This window comes from Polypterus senegalus, chromosome 4 (genome assembly GCF_016835505.1).
Source record: "Polypterus senegalus isolate Bchr_013 chromosome 4, ASM1683550v1, whole genome shotgun sequence".
In the NCBI taxonomy this organism is placed as follows: Eukaryota; Metazoa; Chordata; class Cladistia; order Polypteriformes; family Polypteridae; genus Polypterus; species Polypterus senegalus.
In genome coordinates this window covers 27,247,166-27,264,575 of record NC_053157.1, presented here as the reverse complement: position 1 = coordinate 27,264,575, position 17,410 = coordinate 27,247,166, and the positions used below count along the sequence as shown (strand labels likewise).

At 36.8% G+C, this 17,410-nt stretch overlaps 1 protein-coding gene across 2 annotated transcripts in view; it reads right to left on the bottom strand.

Annotated features, from left to right (window-relative positions):
• tnksa (tankyrase, TRF1-interacting ankyrin-related ADP-ribose polymerase a) overlaps nt 1–17,410 on the bottom strand; it is a 171,755-nt gene that overhangs the window by 34,217 nt on the left and 120,128 nt on the right. For both annotated transcript variants that reach the window (XM_039750375.1, XM_039750376.1), the window contains 7 exons: nt 13,932–14,118; nt 12,558–12,679; nt 11,667–11,758; nt 11,501–11,579; nt 8,520–8,691; nt 8,361–8,440; nt 2,992–3,137 (listed from right to left, as the gene is read on the bottom strand). In XM_039750375.1, the coding sequence (XP_039606309.1) occupies nt 2,992–3,137; nt 8,361–8,440; nt 8,520–8,691; nt 11,501–11,579; nt 11,667–11,758; nt 12,558–12,679; nt 13,932–14,118 (878 nt within the window). The remainder of the gene's footprint in view (nt 1–2,991; nt 3,138–8,360; nt 8,441–8,519; nt 8,692–11,500; nt 11,580–11,666; nt 11,759–12,557; nt 12,680–13,931; nt 14,119–17,410) is intronic.

Below are 17,410 nucleotides of genomic sequence, written 5' to 3'. Positions count from 1 at the left end.
CAAAGACTTTGCATCTATCATCATCAACTGTGCATAACATCATCCGAAGATTCAGAGAATCTGGAACAATCTCTGTGCGTAAGGTCAAGGCCATAAAACCATACTGGATGCCCGTGATCTCCGGCCCTTAAACGACACTGCACCACAAACAGGAATGCTACTGTAAAGGAAATCACAGAATGGGCTCAGGAATACTTCCAGAAACCATTGTCAGTGAACACAATCCACCGTGCCATCCGCCGTTGCCAGCTGAAACTCTACAGTGCAAAGAAGAAGCCATTTCTAAGCAAGATCCACAAGCTCAGGCGTTGTCACTGGGCCAGGGATCATTTAAAATGGAGTGTGGCAAAATGGAAGACTGTTCTGTGGTCAGACGAGTCACGATTCAAGTTCTTTTGGAAATCTGGGACGCCATGTCATCCGGACCAAAGAGGACAAGGACAACCCAAGTTGTTATCAACGCTCAGTTCAGAAGCCTGCATCTCTGATGGTATGGGGTTGCATGAGTGCGTGTGGCATGGGCAGCTTGCATGTCTGGAAAGGCACCATCAATGCAGAAAAATATATTCAGGTTCTAGAACAACATATGCTCCCATCCAGACGTCATCTCTTTCAGGGAAGACCCTGCATTTTTCAACAAGATAATGCCAGACCACATTCTGCATCAATCACAACATCATGGCTGCGTAGGAGAAGGATCCGGTACTGAAATGGCCAGTCTGCAGTCCAGATCTTTCACCTATAGAGAACATTTGGCACATCATAAAGAGGAAGGTGCGACAAAGAAGGCCCAAGACGATTGAACAGTCAGAGGCCTGTATTAGACAAGAATGGGAGAGCATTCCTATTTCTAAACTTGAGAAACTGGTCTCCTCGGTCCCCAGACGTCTGTTGAGTGTTGTAAGAAGAAGGGGAGATGCCACACAGTGGTGAAAATGGCCTTGTCCCAACTTTTTTGGGATTTGTTGACACAATGAAATTCTGAATCAACATATTTTTCCCTTAAAATGATACATTTTCTCAGTTTAAACTTTTGTTCCGTGATTTATGTTCTATTCTGAATAAAATATTAGAAGTTGGCACCTCCACATCATTGCATACAGTTTTTATTTACGATTTGTATAGTGTCCCAGCTTTTTTGGAATCCGGTTTGTATATGTATATATATGTGTGTGTATGTTTGTGTCTGTGTCTATATATATATATATGACAGCAACACTCATCAGTGACTAAACAATTACATTAACAATCATTTTACGTTATTTTTAAAATGTTTCCTTTTCTTTATCATAACTTCTTTAACACACTACTTCTCCGCTGCGAAGCGCTGGTATTTGGCTAGTATATTATATATATATGTAATATATATTATATAATAGTAACAAAAATAGCAGCTCTGTACTCTTAACGGTAACTGCGAGAAGGATTAGTGATCAAACCCGCAACCTTTTGCTTATGAGACACCAGTCCTTACCACTACACCAGCAAAGCAGAAGTGTCTACTTCGTACTGATTGATGGTTGGGCTTCAGTTTTTACACAATGCCAGTAACATGTAAATTTAACAATTTCTTTTTCTTCAGTTATGTTCTTGAATAAAAGTGCACTTGTTTTGTTATAAATTTAGTGAGTGTTTTTGATATTTGGTCTTCAGTCTTCATATATTATATACTGTACTTCACTTTCACATTTTGTCATTATTACTATAACATGAAAAAGATTTCTGTTTTAGTTATGTGTTCAATATTTCTTGCCTCGTTTCTCTTGTCATCTTTACATTTAATACAGATCACAGTAGACACTGATCATACATGAAATGTATATATTCCAAATAATATATTAAGTATTCTATACAATTCCAGACACCTAACTCCCAGAAAAAGAGATTTAAGCTTTGAGAATTTTGTGTCTGACTTCAGCAGCTTATACTGATTGACACATTTGCAAAACAAAAACACTGATGAGGAGGTGCAAGAGAATTTAAGGTGGCCCGGCATTACGGATATTTTCATGGCCTTTTAGGGATTCTAGTGTTAAAAATAATGTTCTTTAATGGCCAATAATTACAAAATGTTTTTCAGAAATATTTTGTGAGTTTATAAACATAAATGTTAAATACTTTATAGGTTCTGCCTTTAAATAAAACACTGTGACAATTGTAATAGTCACACAATGAAAAATACTTGCCATATACATAAAATGGTCATTTGTATACAATGCTACTATTTGCATCCATGTAAATAAGCAATTTTTAAAAAATCGGAGTATAATTTAAATTCTAGCCTACTATAATGTGCTTGATGTTTCCCATTTTGCTAGGCCAAGCAGCTCCAAGTCTGGTTCCGAATTATCTGTTAAATTGCTTTAATCTTTTCAATTTTTTTATTAATTAATCACATACACTGAATAAAAATATGGTTGTAAATAGACATATTTATATACAGAAATGATTGAATAAAAGTTTTGATTCATAAATAAAATAAGCAAACAAAGCAGATTAACAATCATTATTTAAAAAAAACAAATCATGCAATATGATGAACATTACATAAGCTGCAAATGAAGATGGTTCTTGATACAGATGGGATGTTACTGGTTTTAGAAAATACTATTTAGAAAATAGTTTGGAAATACTAATACCTACTCTTGCAGAAGATATTTTAAGTGAAGTAGGAAAACCTAACAGAATCAGCTGTGTGAGAAGCAGTAGAAGGGAACACAGAGAAAGAGTGACAATGCTACAAGAAAGGTTTAAGGGCCACTCATTTTGTGGATGTTTTATAAACTATTATCACAAAATGATGAATGTGGGAAAAAATCCTCTTCAAGTCACAACAACACAAAAGCAAAGCAATATTACTTTAGGTCTAATAGTTTTATTTTCTGCAAAACAAAGTGAATCAATTAGCTAAGGTATGAGGTAAGGAAATGATATTGTAAAATTTAAATATTACCTTTTACCAAGCTATATGACAAAATATAAAATACTTGCCCCTTGTCTTTGGCATGGACATCTGCTCCATGGTGTAGAAGATATTCTACTACAGAAACTCTATTGTAACCAGCAGCAAAATGCAATGGTGTGGAATGGCGGCCCTCAAGATCTCGACAGTTCACATTTTGTGGGGAGCACAATTGCTTACAGGAAAAGAGAGAAAGTGTCTTTCAAAGAACATTGTTTTGATCACAGAGATTTTACCAAGATATAAAAAAAATCAGTTTACAATAATTCTTAAGCAAAACATGCACTAAATACTGAAAGATAATTCAGTGCATTTCAAACTATTGAAAAAATGTATCATAGAAACAAGGAATTTGAACCCAAATTACTAATATTCTATCTGAGCCATTTCACCCACCCTATGAAATTAACTTTCAATTCCAGCCCCAATATGCAGGAAAGAAATCCCCCTATTAAAATTTTGCATTATAAAAATCACAAACATTTTCTATTCAATAATTTGCATATTATTAATTATTTAATTATCATATTATTAACTCTGCTCAAAAAACTAAAAAGGTTGTATATTGTCTTTTCTCCATAATCTTAACAGATGCAAAGATCACCAGGACAACATATTTATAAATGTTAATGCAAAATGAATGTGCTATATGTCAAATATCAGTATTACTGCAGTTAGTAAGTTCAATTCTCCTGCTAAACAAAAAATACAAACTTAAAATGAAAAGAAAAAGGCCACAGTTTATCCCATAACTCATAAAAACATTGAATAACTCACACAAAACAAAACTATGAAGGCTGCTGTTTTTATCCTTCCATCCATCCATTATCCAACCTGCTAAATCCTAACTACAGGGTAACAGGGATCTGCTGGAGCAAATCTCAGTCAACACAGGGCGCAAGGCAGGAAACAAACCACGGGCAGGGTGCCAGCCCACCATAGGACGCACGCACACACACACACACCCCCCCAGGGGCAATTTAGGATCGCCAATGCACCTAACCTGGATTTTGGGAGGAAACCAGAGTAAACCAACGCAGACACCGGGACAACATGCTAACTCCACGCAGTGAGGACCCGGGAAGCAAACTCGGGTCTCCTAACTGCAAGGCAGCAGCGCTACCCACTGTGCCGCCTGCTGTTTTTATTCCTATCTGAAATGTTTTAACATAGTGCAGAGACACTATGCGCAGACATGTTGCTTTTAGAGTGAATTACTGGTTATTGTAGTTATCTGGCCAATGACAAAGTACTAGTACATTTAGGGCACAAAACAAGTAAGCAAGAGTATGTTTTGTAATAAGCTAAGTCACTGCATCTGTCATATGGTAGCATTCCAGCCACCATGAAAACTTCACGTAGCCCCAAAACGGCAGACAGGACTCTTTTCTGTTCTCTGCAGGAGTAGCTCTGCTGGGGCAGCTGCTCGTGTTAAGAAGGGGATGGGGGGAAGCCCTCAGAAGCCTCATCCTGGGAAGAGTCGAAACTGCCAGAGAGCCAATGGGATTAGGCCTATTTGGAATCGATACTGGTGTGGTGCTGAGGCATCACGCACTCCACGGAAGCACTTGGGTCCTAATTTGAGGCAGCCCAACCGAAAAGGTGTATGGAACGTCTTGTCTCTCCGGCACGACAAACATCTTCCTCTGCTGTCGGTGCAGCTTCATAAATTCAGAATTTCAGTGGTGGCACTTCCTTTAGGTAGGTAGACCTGAGACTGGCCAGATCTCTATAGGTAGGTACACCTTTAATTGATCTAGTCACTCTAATGGCCGTCGTAGGGACGTAGCTGTTGCTGTGGTGGACTGGCTCCTTCTGATGGTGTCCGATGTCACTCCTTTCAATAAGTATATTATAAGACTCAGGTCAAGGCACTTTCTGGGTGTCTTGTCTGTTGTCTCAGTGCACGCTCAGACTGCGGAGAGTGATGTCTTGGCGAGGCTGGCATTCCATTCTTAACCCTTTTAGTGCACAGTCGCATGTCTTAATTTGCACAAAAAAAAATCTTTCATCAGTACAAAACTGCAGCATTCCTTTACCCATGCGTAACAAACAAAAAAAAGTTACATCAACACAACACAAGTGAAGTACAATTTGTTATGTTAGGCTACTATTTTCAAATCTATACTAATAAAAGGCAAAGGACTGACTCACTCTCCAACATCCGTGTAGATAGAAGGCTGAAATTTGGCAGGCTCATTCCTTACAGCTTACTTTCAAAAGTTACGCATGGCCACCCTGCTGACTGCTGCCGAGAGTTGAATCTATACTAATAAAAGGCAAAGCCCTCACTGACTGACTGACTCACTCAACACTAATTCTCCAACTTCCCGTGTAGGTAGAAGGCTGAAATTTGGCGGGCTTATTCCTTACAGCTTACTTACAAAAGTTAAGCAGGTTTCATTTTGAAATTCTACGCGTAACGGTCATAACTGGAACCTACTTACGTACATATATATGGCCATAGCCTGCAGCTCGGTCGCCGTGTGAGGCAGAGTTGCGCACCGCATCATCACGCCTCCCACGTAATTGAGTGCCTGCCCATATAAGGCCGTCCGTCAGCAGCAATCCAATAGACACGCTGCCGCTAACTATTCGCGGGTGAAGGATTGTGCTTATGCAAACAAAGATGAGATGGTATGGGGACAGAATAGTGTTTGGCAAAAACTCAGCAAAAGTACAAGAGAAACTCTTAAGTGCCGGGTCTGAGCTAACATTAAATGAAGCCGTGGACATTGCAAGACCGCACAAGATAGCACAAGCACAGCTGAGAACCTTCGATGCATGTACACCGAACGGCTCACGTGAACTGACTGTGAATGCAGTATGCAGACAAGAAGCAACAGCTCCAAAGAGCACTGAACAAAAAACGCATTACACAATTGAGACGGCAGCAATAGAATATGAAGCGACTGACACATACACTCATATTCATAAGTTCACCTACTGCGGAAACAAACCACAAGGTGGAAAAAGTCAATGTCCAGCTAAAGGTAGACAGTGTAAAAAATGTGGTAAATTGCAACACTTTGCTAAAGTTTGCAGGACTGGGAAAGGTAAACCTGTGCATGCAGTGTGTGATGTCTCAGATAAAGAGGAAAACGAGCTGTTTATTGATGCAGTAATAAAGGAACAACCCTCTGAAGCTGAACAAGCCTTTGTAGACATATCAATAGGAAAGCAAGGTGTAAAGCTTAAGCTTAAATTACGTTCATAGACACGCTGCTGCTAAATATTCGTAGGCAAATCCACAACTTAATACCGGGAATGCCTGTTAAAACATCTTAGATTCACGAGTACCGATTTGGGTAGTGATCACTTCGATGAATGAAACCTGTTATCTTTACAACGGTTGACAACGTAGATGAGATGGTCAGGGATATTACATTATTTTTAAAATGTTTCCTTTTCTTTTTCATAACTTCTTTAACACACTACTTCTCCACTGCAAAGCACGGGTATTTTGCTAGTTATTATATAAATAAAATCAATAATACATGAAATTACAAATATAACTGTTAAGGGTTTTAGGCATTTCTTTATATTTTTTCTGTAAAAAACATGATAATATTCAAGGTAATTACTGACTGAAGCAAAAACACTCACTAGACCAAAGTAAGCATGTCCTGCATCCGGAAAGTATTCTCAGCGCATCACTTTTTCCACATTTTGTTATTCCAAAATGGATTAAATTCATATTTTTCTTCAGAATTCTACACACAACACCCCATAATGACAACTTGAAAAAAGTTTACTTGAGATTTTTGCAAATTTATTAAAAATAAAAAAACTGAGAAATCACATGTACATAAGTATTCACAGCATTTGCTCAATACTTTGTCGATGCACCTTTGGCAGCAATTACAGCCTCAAGTCTTTTTGAATATGATGCCACAAGATTGGCACACCTACCCTTGGCCAGTTTCGCCAATTCCTCTTTGCAGTACCTCTCAAGCTCCATCCAGTTGGTGGGAAGCGTCGGTGCACAGCCATTTTAAGATCTCTCCAGAGATGTTCAATCGGATTCAAGTCTGGGCTCTGGCTAGGCCACTCAAGGACATTCACAGAGTTGTCCTGAAGCCACTCTTTTGATATCTTGGCTGTGTGCTTAGGGTCGTTGTCCTGCTGAAAGATGAACCGTCAGCACAGTCTGAGGTCAAGAGCGCTCTGGAGCAGGTTTTCAACCAGGATGTCTCTGTACATTGCTGCAGTCATCTTTCCCTTTATCCTGACTAGTCTCCCAGTTCCTGCCGCTAAAAAACATCCAAAACAGCATGATGCTGCCACCACTGTGCTTCACTGAAGGGATGGTATTGGCCTAGTGATGAGCGGTGCCTGGTTTCCTCCAAACGTGACGCCTGTCATTCACACCAAAGAGTTCAATCTTTGTCTCATCAGACCAGAGAATTTTGTTTCTCATGGTCTGAGAGTCTTTCAGGTGCCTTTTGGCAAACTTCAGGCAGGCTGCCATGTGCCTTTTACTAAGGAGTGGCTTCCGTCTGGCCACTCCACCATTCAGACCTAATTGGTGGATTTCTGCAGAGATGGTTGTCCTTCTGGAAGGTTCTCCTCTCTCCACAGAGAATCTCTGGAGCTCTGACAGAGTGACCATCAGGTTCTTCTCCCCCGGTCACTCAGTTTAGATGGCCCGCCAGCTCTAAGAAGAGTCCTGGTGGTTTCGAATTTCTTCCACTTACGAATGATGGAGGCAACTGTGCTCATTGGGACCTTAAAGCAGCAGAAATATTTCTGTAACCTTCCCCAGATTTGTGCCTCGAGAAAATCCTGTCTTGGAGGTCTACAGAAAATACCTTTGACTTCATGCTTGGTTTGTGCTCTGACATGAACTGTCAACTGTGGGACCTTATATAGACAGGTGTGTGCCTTTCCAAATCATGTCCAATCAACTGAATTTACCACAGGTGGACTCGAATTAAGCTGCAGAAACATCTCAAAGATGATCAGGGGAAACAGGATGTACCTGAGCTCAATTTTGAGCTTCATGGCAAAGGCTGTGAATACTTATGTACATGTGCTTTCTCAATTTTTTTATTTTTAAAAAATTGGCAAAAATCTCAAGTAAACATTTTTCAAGTTGTCATTATGGGGTGTTGTGTGTAGAATTCTGAGGAAAAAAATGAATTTAATCCATTCTGGAATAAGGCTGTAACATAAAATGTGGAAAAAGTGATGTGCTGTGAATACTTTCCGGATGCACTGTAGACTGACAACATGAATTTTTCCGCTATATACTAATAATGGTGATCCAAAAATGAATTACATCCTAAACTAAAAGGAAGTTTTTGCTTTTTTAACATAATTTCTTAATACACTATGACAGATATATTTATGCACGCACACAGTTTACTTAATTTTACTACAAAGATGCAATCAATACCTTTACAGTGTCCAAATCTCCAGCTTTGGCAGCTTCCAACAATCTGTAATCAACATCTGAGTTCCGGACAGGAATGTTTTCTGGGTTATAAAGGCATTTGATGTTATAATCAAAATTAAGCAATGGGATCATAAATATATTAACATTCTAAACACATACCATTGAGAATTTGCTGAACTGCTTCATTTCCCATCTGTGCTGCTGTGAAACCCTGAAGTGAAATAATGGCTGGGTCTGCACCATAGCTAAGTAAAAGGCGACATGTCTGGAGATGACCTGCAAGGGCTGCTCTGTGAAGTGCTGTCTGCCCCATGGTGTCAAGTGCATTTATCTAAATATATAAAACAAATTCATATGCATAAACCAATCATAAATATATAAAACAAATTCATATGCATAAACCAATCAATGGAAAACTACAATGTACATATAACATTAAGCTTAATATAAATATTCTCATTTTAAAAATAACACAAATACACCTTAAAGACATTATTTACATATGCTAATTTATTTAAAAAAAAAAAAATCACCTAATTTAATGCTACAGCAAAGCATGAAAAAAATTATGTCTGTTTTGTGATGTAAAAGTGACCAGGAAAAGCCGTTCAACCTCCATGGTTCTTTTATATTGGTGGACAATGCTAAAAATGCCTAAACGTCCTGCAAAACTTGCTTATTCAACACTCACTTAGCACAGATAAGCTCAGAAACAAAGTGGGAATATCCCAACACTGGCTGAGGCTAGCTACCTCAATTTTGATACCTTACCAGAGGCAAGAAGCTGCTCTGCTAACAAGGCATCCCTGTCAGGATTCACATACTCAGTCCATCTTCAGATTGTGTCCCCTGAAAGAGTTCCACAGAATGTACCTGGCAAAAAGTGCTACTTCTGTCATTTTTGGTATCTTGATGGCTAGCTTTGAAGGGACCAGACAATCTAACAGAAGCCAAGGACTAATCGCTACCCTGGTGGTAACCTAAATGGATAGTTAATTTCAGCAGCAATCATTAGGATAAATATCAGTAAAAACAGTATAACTTCAGCAAAGCAATACTCAAAATTATTTCAATCATTACTTTTACTAGGGGAATCTGCCCCCTGCTCGCTTCACTTGGTTTAGCGGATATACAATTTAAAGAGATTATTTTCATGGGAATTATTACATACATTTGCATTATTTTCACTTTTACTTTAAAACCTTTGTAAAAACAATACTTGTCCTTTATTTCCGGTCCCCGCGAGACGCTCCGTGGCCAATCTCTTTCATCTTGAGGGTCTTTTAAGTGTATTCCAAGAGGATCACGTTTCGTCTCCCTGTTCTCCCTTCCACCAAGATTTTTTTTTTTTTTATAATAGAGAGATTTATTTGAAGGAGAAACTGGGTGTAAATGTTAAGATATGAAAACATACAACCTGAATGATTCAAACCAGGATCACATGGCAAGCTTCATATTAGGTAGCTATAGCTTTGGTTGTTGTAGTCTTTGTTTTCTTAAACCAGCTGAGGTGCTTGAGAGCAACGAGGCAGTGTAAAGGTGGCAAAATATATGACCAGAGTGTTCTCTTTGGCAGTCATTTCTCACTCTCCTCATCATGCTTTTTTTGTTTTTTTAATCATTTTAATTTATAGTGTCATGCTGACTGCCTTATGGAAGATATTGCATCAGTCAAAAACTGGGACAACTGATATGTTCCCATGGTCTGGTTGATTGTTGATTATTGAAGTTATTTTTGAAACATGTTCATTTTAGAGTCCCAAGCCTCCATCTCACAAAATTTAACAAGCATACACACACTGGTTACCTTATCTAAGCTTAAATATAAGCATTCTAATAAACAATGACACTCCTTTAATACTTTTGCACTTATTTTCCAAGAATTTGTCTATTTTGCATAAACCCCAGAATTTTATCTACTTCCCAAACTCAATATTCCTGGAAAACAACCTTATGAATATTAATGACCTAATGAGGTAATTTGTGCCTGTTTACTATTTTAGTTAAAGAACATTATGACTACAGATCAGTTTATGAACTCTACAACATAATAAATAGTCTTTGTCACAATATCTAAACAGTTGTAAAATAAAAACACACTAAATTAAAACAATTACATGTTTTGATGTGTCATTTTCCCTTTCATAAATCTCAGTAATATGCTTCAGCAAGTTTTCCAATAGCTTAGCAGGGAGATGTGGCATTTGAACACTACCAATAGCTGCTGACTAATGCCATATCTATTCTTTAAAGTAAAAGTTTGATTTCCCTCAAACTAAATGATACCAGTTATATTGTTTTTGCAAAATATATCTGGCCTAGTATTCTGCCTATGATATGACTATGCAATAGTACCATTGGTGGAAACAGAGGCAGTGGTCAAATTTACTTCAAAAACTTCAAACATAACAAATTTATGCAGCCAATGACAGACATCCCCATCCACCAGGTGTGTAAACATGACCTAAGACAGGAGTCCTCATACAAACAAATCCACTCTCCCATTCATCACATATGTTTATATCCACAAAGTCGTCTTGTTGGTTCATTAAGCCATGGTCTGTGCTAAGCTCACACCAATTCTATTAAAACCTAATGAGAAAACCTGACAAGAGTAACCTAGCCTTTGTAGTGGCTCTTGGCATTTGCTAGGTTATTCTGGAGTGTAGCTGGTTTGGGGGAAGCAATCCAAACACCAGCTGACATGTCTGTGGATCCTGGTATGGATGCTTTGTGAGTGTGCTGCTACTAGTCCCTGGTAAGGTATCAAAGCTGACTAGGTATTTTTGCTACATATTTTCAGATTGTTTGTGCTGATTATGTGGTTAAAGTAATTTTTGTGAACATCTTTTCACAGTAAAATAATGCCTCAAAACTGTGCAATGTTCTGAAATAATTTTGAGTAACACTCTGGGAAGTGGGTGAAGGTGGAAAACCATGGCCCAAGAGAGTAAAGAAATAAACAGGCAAAGTCAATATAATGCAATTTGCCTGCAAGGAAAGTATAACATTGCTTTAGAGAGGTAAACACTTTGCATATACTATGTGGTCTTGGAAAAACTAGCCGAGGCCAGAAAAAGCTATTAAGAATCTACAACATCTTGCATTAAAATGTAATATTAAAAAATAGATTTACATACTTTAGCTCCATGTTTCTGCAGTACTTCCATTACGTCATTGTGTGCTCTCTCTGCTGCAACGTGTAAAGGGGTCATAAAGCTGTGGAAAACAAGCCCATTGTTAGAGATAGGTTGTTAATTGCAGTTATATCCCTTCACAACCCTTTCATGACATTTTCACACTTACTCCTTGTTTTTTTCATTGACATTAGCACCTTTCCGGAGGAGTAGTTCTGCTACCTGCTTCCTTTTAGGATGTGGAGATGCTACTGCACAATGCTGAAAGAAACAGATAAAAAAGTTTGCAGAACATAAGAAAAAGACAATATAATAAGAATTATTTTAATGAACTTTCAGCTATTCATCCATTTTCATACCTACTTATTCCAGCCTAGATATTTCCAGGACTTTTACATTTTTTTAGAATTTAATATTTTAATGTTTTATCTTATTTTTCAAATCATTACTGCTCTTTCTCATTTATAGCATATTAACATTTTATTTATGCATTTCAGAGTCTTGAAAACTCCTATAAAAATAATATTCACAATAGAAAAGACAGTTTAAACATTCATGTTCAACTTTTATTTGCAATACATAACAAACATATTCAAACTCTCACTATTCACTCATTAATAAATAAAAATCATACCAAATATTCTGAATCAACTTAAAGCATGTGGAAAAACATAGTATTTTTTGGGATGGTCGGCACAGACTCATCAGACAACACCTCCTACAAAATTATTTTTACTTTTGGATATCATTCATTTCATTACTTCTAAGGTAAATTGCACAAAACACATGTTATATAAACTTGGATTTCTAAGACAGGAACAACTCAAGCTGGCCAATCAGATTCAACAGGATTCAAAATGATCCCAACTGTGTCGACACAGGCCTTGATGAGCTCAATGTCCTCAGCAGCACAAAAGACTCAAACAACGCATGTCACACTGAGTCTAGCCAAGCTGGTAATGTTACTTCACTGTTGAACTCTTCAACAACTTCCTAATTCTCGACTCCAATATGGTGCATGTAACTGTGATTAATTATTAAGAAAAAATATATAACTTACAAGAGCAGTTTCATTAGACTGTGGATGCTTGAAGTTTATGATCTCCAAAGCAAGAGACTTTTTTACTTTTGCTAAATCAGATTCTCTGGCTGCTTGGAGCAATGAATGACCTTTGAATTCATCTGTAAGGAAACAAAATTATATAGTACTGAAACCAAGTACATGAAAAATACACTATATCCATATATTTAAACTACTAACATTAATTTCTAAAAACTTCAACAAACCCTTTGATGAAAGTACTGATGACCTTGGAGGTGTTGAACCTGATTTAATTCTTTTAAAATAAGACCTCTTGCTTTAAACTAAAGTGTTAAAATGTTAATGGTCATATAATTTAGTACTTGTTAGTTAACTGAACATATACAACATTAATTCTATTAGTAGTGCTTAATGCAGTTCTTATGAAAATATTAACATATTTTATGCAATTTTAAATAGCTGTAAACTTTATTTAATTTTGATTGTAACAAAGAAATAAAGGTACACTGATTATTGATAGAAAATTTGGTACTGTTGCAGATCATCAACTACGCATATACTGTATTTATGCAGAGCCACTGAAACTCATGCAGTCTTTTCAGAGAAATGTAATCACTAAAACCAAACCCATAAAAGTTCCTAACAAACTGGGAAGTACCATATTAACATTTTAATGACTTCAGTCATTTTTCTTCTAGGAACAAATTAACATTAAAAAAATCAAAGAATTCAAAATAATATTAAATATGACTCAGAATATAGAAAACTATGCTTGTTTTCCCTCAAGTTAAGTGATGAAACTTTAAACTGTTCCAATTACCTCCAACCCTTAAAATATTGCCATACACATTTCAATGTTGAATTCAAAAGTTGTTTGGAATAATTTTCACTGTATTGCATAAATGACTATATTATGTGCAAAGACATCAGTTTAGTACATACCTCACTTCCCTTGGCAGAAATCACAGCTTCCAAGAATTAACTGTAGCCAGCAAGGAGTTCCTCTATTCTTGTCTCAGAAATCATTCATTAAAAATTCAAACATGTTCTCAGGCCTTCTTGCACAAAGTCTACCAACAAATTACCATTTCCAAGACCTCCTCCCTTTCATTCTTTCATAGTACTGTACAATTTATTTTCAGGTAAACTTTCAATCATTATCATGCAGAAAAAAGGAACAGCTTCTAAGCTTCATTTTCTAATGTAAGAATTATATTAATGACCAACAAATGGCAATTGAGTAGATTTTCCTAAATACACCTAATCATTTTGACATGCTATCATTAAGCCTTTTAACAAGGATCTTAAAAGCTGTAATAATGAGTTCTGCAAAAACACAGGCAGTCACTACAGCTTACTTTCAAGGAATATTATAATATATTTTGCACTTACAAGTTAGTCTCTCTTTCAGCTCTGGTGTTGGAGCCATATCAACTGCACTCTTCCCATGACAATTTACCAGTGTTGGGTCAGCACCATGACTTAAAAGCAACGAGCAGACTTCAACTCGATTTTTAGAAGCTGCTTCATGCAAGGGAGTGAACTGCCAGAGATCCATTGCATTGACACAAGCCCCATGCTGTAAGAGAATAAATATTTAAAAACCAAGCCACATTATTAAAAAAAAAAAAAAAACACAAACAAACAAAAAAATGATCACACTACATAATTATATTTGAATTACTAATTCAATTCAGCATTCTTGGAAAATATGTATTAATGATTAACACATCAGTTTTAGCATTGGCAATAAAAACATTTTTTCTCATTCTACAAACACAATCAAGCATATGACTAAAATTAGAGATAACATTGTTAACATTTAATATAAACGCTACAACTAAAGTGATCAGCTAAAAAATGCATAAAATATCAATTTCCATCCAAAATCTACTTTATCGATCCTTTAAGTACATTGAGGTTAGGGTTATGAAAATTTAGTGCTCTTCAAAAACAATACTTGCAGATTGGATCATGTCCTGGATACATTTTGGACAATTTTAAAGTTTTTTTAGCTGAATTATTGAGTGCTTTGCACATATGGAACTAGAGTGTATTCAACATATGGCTGACTTCCATTCCACCTCTGAGATGTTAACTGAAAAGTTCTTCCAGGATGATTGTTTGAGATGTTTTTTTAATAATATATTTTTAGGATGCTGTCGGAATATTCAAGACTGATCACTATTTCCCCTGAAATAGTAATCTGTGGGGTGTGTGAGATTGATTTTTTCCACGCTGTTACCAAAATTGTGTTAAAAAAATCTTTATATTTGTGATGTTTACAAATTTAAACATTTGTGATGTTTAGACATTTAAACTGTTTTGATAAAATGAATGGATTGATCTCCAATCTAGTGCGGTGTTCTAGAGAGTTCCCTGGAAAAGGCACACTTTTATTTAAATTAATTTTTAGTCAAGATGTCTTTTAAAATTCTGATAATGCATTAAGTACTAATGGCAAAAATATTTGTAGGTTTGATATATTAAGTACCATATCATCAGCGTATAGTGATATTTTCTGTGCAAGTCCTTCTCTGATAATCCCCTTTACCTCTGATGTATTATAAAAATGAATGACCAATAGCTCAATAGCTTTTACAAAAGCAATGGAGAAAGAGTTCTCTTGTAGAGAAACACATTTTAGTTTGAAGTATTTCAAGTTCATGTTATTTATTTGAACTGAGGCTTCTGGACTGGTATAAAGTGATTTTATCCAATCAGATATATTTGGACCAAACCTGAATTTGTGCAGCGTGGTGTGTAAAAATTTCCATTCGACTCTGACAAAGGCTTTCCTGCATTCATACATGATAGGATCTCTAGTGTGTGAGCTTCAAAACCTTCGGCATCTGTTTAGTCTAGTATACTCAAACAAAATCTTAGTGTCTACCTTTAATGAGTTTGGTCTTATGATATTACAGAAGGAAGCACTTTCTCCATGCTTTTAGCTAACTTTGGAAAGTATCTTAACAACATTATTCAGAAATAAAATAGGTTTGCATGATGTACATATAGTACTAAGTCCTTATTTTTCTTTAGAAAAATGGCAATTAATGCTTGGCAAAAAGCTAGTGGTAAAATATTGTTGCCTCTAGTTTCTATTAATAATGCTAACAATAATGGGGCAAGTTTAATTTTTTTAATGAAATACCAACTGGGCAGCCATCAGGGCCTGCTGCTTTCCCACTCTGGAGTGAGTTTATAGCATCCAGTAATTCTGACAGTGTTAAAGGTTTGTTAAGTTCTTCTGCACTAAGAGTACCCATCTGTGGTATTTGTATTGTGTCGAAAAACTCCGACTGTGTCTCATCTTCGTTAAACTGAGTGGAACATAAGGACTTACAGTACTCCTTAAATGTGCAAGGAATATTTTTATGGTGAGGAAACCTCTGAGGATGTGTTAATATCTAAACCATAACTGATTTGTTTGCAGATGAATTCAGTAAAGTTTACATCTGCTAAAACAGGAGTTAAGACACTATTTACATTATGATTGTGTAGGGCATAATGATTCCAGCTCCAAGATCAGAGGAGATTTAACAATAGTGCTGGACTTACAATATTTGAAAATAGGCAATAAATCATTACTGATCAAGAAATAATCAGTCATGTGTAGCTTTGATGTACTGAAAGGAAAGAAGAAAAAGGAATTATCCCTTCAATGTGGATATAAGAATCCCATGGATCTGATAAGCTGAGATCATTACAAATTATGTGATTGCCACTGCAATATTAGATATTACTGTCACTGTAGCTCATGAATGTAGCTATCATGATCTGGATTTTAAAGGCACTTAAACTCTCTATCCATTATAATTTTTCTCACTCACTCACTCATCACTAATTCTCCAACTTCCTGTGTGGGTGGAAGGCTGAAATTTGGCAGGCTCATTCATTACAGCTTCCTTACAAAAGTTGGGCAGGTTTCATTTCGAAATTCTACGCGTAATGGTCATAACTGGAAGCTATTTTTCTCCATATACTGTAATGGAGTTGAGCTCGAAAAGTTTTTTATGACATCATCACGCCTCCCACGTAATCAAGTGAACTGACTGTCAACGCAGTACGTAGAAAACCAGGAAGAGCTCCAAAAAGCGCTGAAGAAAACATGCATTATATAATTGAGAAGGCAGCGAAACAATAAGAAGTGAGCGAGTGACATATACAACGATATTCATGAGTGCTGCTACTTCAGAAACAAAGCACGGTGTAAACCTAAAGTTTAAATTAAGTTCATAGACAGGCTGCCACTGGCGTTTGTCATGCCCACGGGTAATGCGGGATACAAGTTTAATAAGAGGACGCAGGATATAAACGAGAGTTTTGATCACTTTGTAACTAAGTTAAAATTGCAGGTGAAGGGCTGTGCTTATGCAAATTCCGAGAGACTGTGTTTGTGGGGGATTAACAGTTAAGGTGGGTGGGGGAGTCACATCATTATCTCCCCTCCCATTCACCTCATTTCCCTCTGAGCTGAGCTCCGCGGCTAACGCAATCTTACAGAAGCGACTTTGTGACACTGCCACCAAATACTCACAGAAAAATCCAAGTTAATACACACGCTGTCTCTAGAGTTTCTCCACACTGAATCCTCCAGGCACTACTTACAAAAGGTTACATTGACAATCGTGTTACGTTATTTTTAAAATGTTTCCTTTTCTTAGCACAAGCACAGCTGAGAAGCTTTGATGTATGTGCTCCATAACGCGTTAAAAAATAATGCATTTAATTACACTTTGCATTACAAGCAAAGGGGAACTTCTGTCAATGCATGATTTCCTTGTACACCGATTACATTGATCAGCACTTCCCGATTCATTTTACCCTCGCACCCCCTTGGTTTGAGAAGAAATATGAAATGTTTCCTT